The sequence below is a fragment of the Gymnoscopelus microlampas genome (assembly GCF_963454915.1).
Source record: "Gymnoscopelus microlampas genome assembly, chromosome: 16".
Taxonomy (NCBI): Eukaryota; Metazoa; Chordata; class Actinopteri; order Myctophiformes; family Myctophidae; genus Gymnoscopelus; species Gymnoscopelus microlampas.
Genome location: NC_139953.1, coordinates 13,266,895 through 13,271,894, shown reverse-complemented (window position 1 = coordinate 13,271,894; position 5,000 = coordinate 13,266,895). Strand labels below are relative to the sequence as shown.

The 5,000-nt window shown below is 43.1% G+C and overlaps 1 protein-coding gene across 4 annotated transcripts in view; it reads left to right on the top strand.

The window, feature by feature from the left end:
* The window catches only part of plcb1l (phospholipase C beta 1-like), a 243,685-nt gene that overhangs the window by 192,475 nt on the left and 46,210 nt on the right, over positions 1–5,000 (top strand). For all 4 annotated transcript variants that reach the window (XM_084082847.1, XM_084082848.1, XM_084082849.1 and 1 more), the window contains exons 17-20: positions 1,497–1,593; positions 2,666–2,750; positions 3,733–3,857; positions 4,719–4,873. In XM_084082847.1, the coding sequence (XP_083938973.1) occupies positions 1,497–1,593; positions 2,666–2,750; positions 3,733–3,857; positions 4,719–4,873 (462 nt within the window). The remainder of the gene's footprint in view (positions 1–1,496; positions 1,594–2,665; positions 2,751–3,732; positions 3,858–4,718; positions 4,874–5,000) is intronic.

The window sequence follows — 5,000 nt, the reverse complement described above, 5'->3', positions numbered from 1 at the left end:
CTCTCTCTCTCTCTCTCTCTCTCTGTCTCTCACACACACACACACACACACACACACACACACACACACACACACACCATCCCCCTTCACACCTCAAGCAAGCTCGCTTGCTTAGGCTACTCCCCTGTCTGTCTTTGAGTGTCTTCCCACAGGTCCTGCAGGCTGGGCATTGGGTTTTCTGAAAAACTTGTGTCCAAAACAGTTACTTTTCAGGATTCCATTTAAAAAAGCATTTGATGCTTTTGTGTGACGCTGTAGTATGAAGAAGTAGGGCGTTTATCTAATAAAAAACATAAGTTTGAATATGGAGATAAGAGGTTTCTTTTCGACAACAGCGATATAGCAGCAACTAATTTGGTCTTCTTCAGTTTAGTCTTTGGTTTGCACACATCCACTCACTTACTGATTCTACAGACTAACACACTCCATGCCATTCTTTGTTATATTTAAGTTAAATATATGATATTATTGTATACACTTTTAAACCAGCCGTGTGTCTTCCTCCTTTTTGTTATGGCCTACGAGCCAGGTCGTAACAGTGTACAGTAGGTAAGATACCCGCAGCAGCACATAAAGCAGACATGTCCAAAGTCTGGCCCAGGGCCCAAGCGTGACACACAGGCAAAGGTGGACGCGCACACACACACACACACACACACACACACACACACACACACACACACACACACACACACACACACACACACACACACACACACACACACACACACACACACACACACACACCATTAAGTCAGTCACCTATTCGGTGAACAGATATGGGAAATATTCTTATTCACTTAGATTATATATAAAAAAAAGATTAACAAATGAAGCCCTTTTTTAAGCCCTTAACAAAAACATTGAAAAGTATAGTTTTGTTTTGTTCCATTTTTGCTTTGGTAATGGGGAGAGGGAGAGAGAGACCCCCTCTTTAAACAAAGAGTGAATTTGGATGTCAAAGGAAATGGCCAGTCTCCTGCTGGGTCTTTGTCTGGCAGAGGAACGGTAAATCACTGATTTCCAAAGTATATAGACGTATTTCACAGTAAACATTTTCAACTGTAAATTTCCAATTACGTACAAAAACACCAGCAAACTGCAGGTTTACTGAGCAACTGTAAATGCCCAAAAATGCCCATTAATGCCTCTTTTCTTGCAGTGTTGGTCTATGACTATTAAGCATCCACAGTCTCTATTGACTGAAAAACAGTTAATAGACATTAAAATATATATTATATCGCTGATAACATGGGTTGGTGCTGCCTCCTAGTGGATGTTTGTAATAATGCAGTTTACACTGTGGAGTTTATCACTGACAGATATTCTCAAATAAATGTGTGTGTGTGTGTGTGTGTGTGTGTGTGTGTGTGTGTGTGTGTGTGTGTGTGTGTGTGTGTGTGTGTGTGTGTGTGTGTGTGTGTGTGTGTGTGTGTGTGTGTGTGTGTGTGTGTGTGTGTGTGTGTGTGTGTGTGTGTGTGTGTGTGTGTGTGCAGGGTACAGCGGGCAGCGAGGCTGTTGCCACAGAGGAGATGTCCAACCTGGTCAGCTACATCCAGCCGGTCAAGTTCAACAGCTTTGTGGCTTCCAAAAGTATGTTTACATCTAGTAGTGTGTTTCTGTCCAAAAGTATGCATTAGATGGATAGATACTTTATTGTCCTTGCGGAAATTCATTTTGTACCAAGCAACAAAAAAACACGCACATAAATACACAATACATAGACAGATCACATAATACATTGACAGTGCTACACAGCTCCTCTCTTACAGAGTGAAAACTAGAAAAGGCTACCAGTCATAATTCAAGAGGCATCACATTTTATGCACAGAACTGAGATGGGGCCTGTTTGTTCAGGAGTCCTATACTTGTAGGGACAAATGATCTTGAAGCCCTAGCCTGCAACATTGGCACAGTGTACCGTTGTCCTGATGGTAAAAGATTGTATTGACTGTATAACGGGCCGGTGCGTTTCTATCCCTAGCAATAGCATTCCCCTTCCTAAGCAGTCGTACCCCGGCTATCTAGCTGGATACATTGATGATTTTATGGAGTTTGTTCTTTTTAACCAATGATAATGAGCTATACCAGGAAACAAAACAGAAAGTTAATGCACTCTCCACGAAGGATCGATGGAAGAGTACCATTAAACTTGTTTCCATGTTATACTGTCTCAGTCTGCGCATTAAAATGCAGCCTCTGCTGACCTTTCTTATAGATGGCATCAGTGTTGGAATTCCATGTCAGCTTGGAATCAATTGCTTCACTGACACATAGTATGACACTCCATCCTGCTGAGTGAATACTAAAGTATGCATTTACACATAGTATGACACTCCAACCTACTGAGTGTATACTAAAGTATGCATTTTGGTTTCCACCCAACGGAGACGATATGCATTCCTAGACATTAGATGCTCACCTCAGTTGAGATATTCTTCTAATAATAATAGTTTATTAAAGCGACTTTTATAAATGATTAGTATTACTATTATTATTATTTTTACATTAGACAGGTGGTTTGCAAACATTTTCATATCAAGGACTCCCACGTTGATATGTATTTGGCTGCAGACCTCCCATTTGAAAAAGATTTTGTGCCAGGGACTCACATGAGAGAATATTTGACAATAACACCTCTGTTCTCTCTCTCTCTCTGTCTCAGAGATCAATCGCAGTTACCAGATGTCTTCCTTCGTGGAGACCAAAGCTCTGGAGCAGCTCACCAAGTCTCCTGTGGAGTTTGTGGAGTATCTTTTATCAGTAACAGTAACAGGAGCAATACTAGTAGTAGAAGTACTACTACTAATCACAGGAGCCTGATTTAGTCTATGGGTGCGAGAGCACAAAAAGAGACACAAGCGAACAACATCTTTTTATTAATTCATTCTTATTTTTAACTCAAAATATTAAGTCGGTGTCTTTGCGCGATGTCACCTCCAGCCATAGCTGCATGCATGCGTTATGTTTGAAAAAGTGCGACAGCCCGTGCTCTCGTTGGCTACTAATATGTATGGGAACAACATTATTTGTATCATTTGCAGTAGTATTAGTAGCAGCAGTAGTGGTGGTGATAGTAGCAGTAGTAGTAACAGCAGTAGTATTAAAGTTGCAGTAGTAATAGTAGTAGTTTGTTTATTGTATGGATCCCAATAGACGGGTTTCATGTTGATAAACATTGAGAGGATATGACCGCGCAGAGGAGGGGGAAGCCTATAGAGGGCGCCATTACCCGCAGCAGCTCTGGTCAAATGTCCATTCAAAAAAGAAATGATCTTCACCGGGTTTAATGAAAGTAGATTAAATTATGCAGTTTGTAATACCTTGTTTACTCAATAAAAATGATTTGTCGGAAGTTGGATCTGTTTGTATATAATAGCAGCATTATGCCTATTATGCCTATAATAGCAGAATTATGGCTATCTAACTCCCGAACACAACAACAGAGTGAACGGCGCAACAATTCGTTTCCCCCGAGCATGCGCAGATTGCGCATTCTGCTCTGTGATGACGTCGCGCGGAAATCCGTCTATTAGCTGCCGCCTTAACAACAGCTAGTCTTCCTGCTGGGGTCCAGACATTAATGTACATCAATCACAATATAAAACATTTCACGTACCTAACCCTAGGTACTACATAAAGTAGGTATAGTAGCAGTGTTAAGTAGTACATAATGGTATGATAGCAGTGTTAACAGTAGTACATAAAGCTTCTTAACCCAGTGCTGTCCAGGTACAACAAGCAGCAGCTCAGTAGAATCTACCCTAAAGGCACCAGAGTGGATTCGTCCAACTACAACCCACAGGTCTTCTGGAACGCCGGCTGTCAGCTGGTGGCTCTCAACTTCCAGACTATAGGTGAGGCCACGTTTTGATTGTTTGTTGTTTTACTTCATGAACTATGTGTGACTCATAACTGGCAGATATACTGTATTTTAAAGCAGTGGTGGTGCCTCCATGCTGTTTCATGAAATCACAGGTTAGGACTGACAAAATGTTGAGATTTTATTTTTAGCGGTGCCAACCGCTCTATACGTGGCTTTGTCCGTATGTCCGTCCGTCCGTCCGTCCGTCCGTCCGTCCGTCCGTATGAGCCTGACGGCAAAGAAGAAACACATACAAACACACGCACGCACACACACACACACACACACACACACACACACACACACACACACACACACACACACAGACTTGGAGATTGCCTACGCCAACTCTCCCCTCATTGCCCACACGTGCCACTGGCTATCAAAGAGGGGTCCAGGGACCCCCAGCTTATGTTGTGTCCGTCGTCCGTTTCAGCACGGGCTTTAAACAGCTATAACTCCAGTTCGCAGCATGGCAGCAAGTCCAAATTTGGTATGTGGACTTAGACCACCAATAGGGACGAGCATTAATTGCTGAAGCCCCGCCCCGCCCTATTATAGCGCCACCAGGAGGCCCCGCCCCAAAGGCACCGCTTCCTTCACACATGGTGTGATTTTTTCTTTATTCCATGTACTGTAGATTTTGTCAGATAAGTGTTCACTATGCTATATATGTTTTTAGTAATGCATGTTACTCTGCACATTGCTGTAGTAAAAACAACAAAAAACATCGCCATAGGGAGCTCAGGTGACCCAGGGATAATGTAAACACAATTGGCTGTGTTCATGGGAGGGATGCCAGGCGAGGGGGAGGGTGATCTTTGTCACCAAAATTGTGTTTGTCTGTTGTCAGATCTGTCCATGCAGCTGAACCTGGGCATGTATGAGTACAACGGGAAATGTGGATACAGACTGAAGCCAGAGTTCATGAGACGACCGGACAAAAACTTTGACCCTTTCACCGAGAACACCGTGGATGGGATCGTGGCCAACACACTGTCTGTGAAGGTGTGTGCCCGTGTGTGTGTGTGTGTGTGTGTGTGTGTGTGTGTGCCCGTGTGTGTGTGTGCGTGTGTGTGTGTGTGTGTGTGTGTGTGTGTGTGTGTGTGTGTGTGTGTGTGTGTGTGTGTGTGTG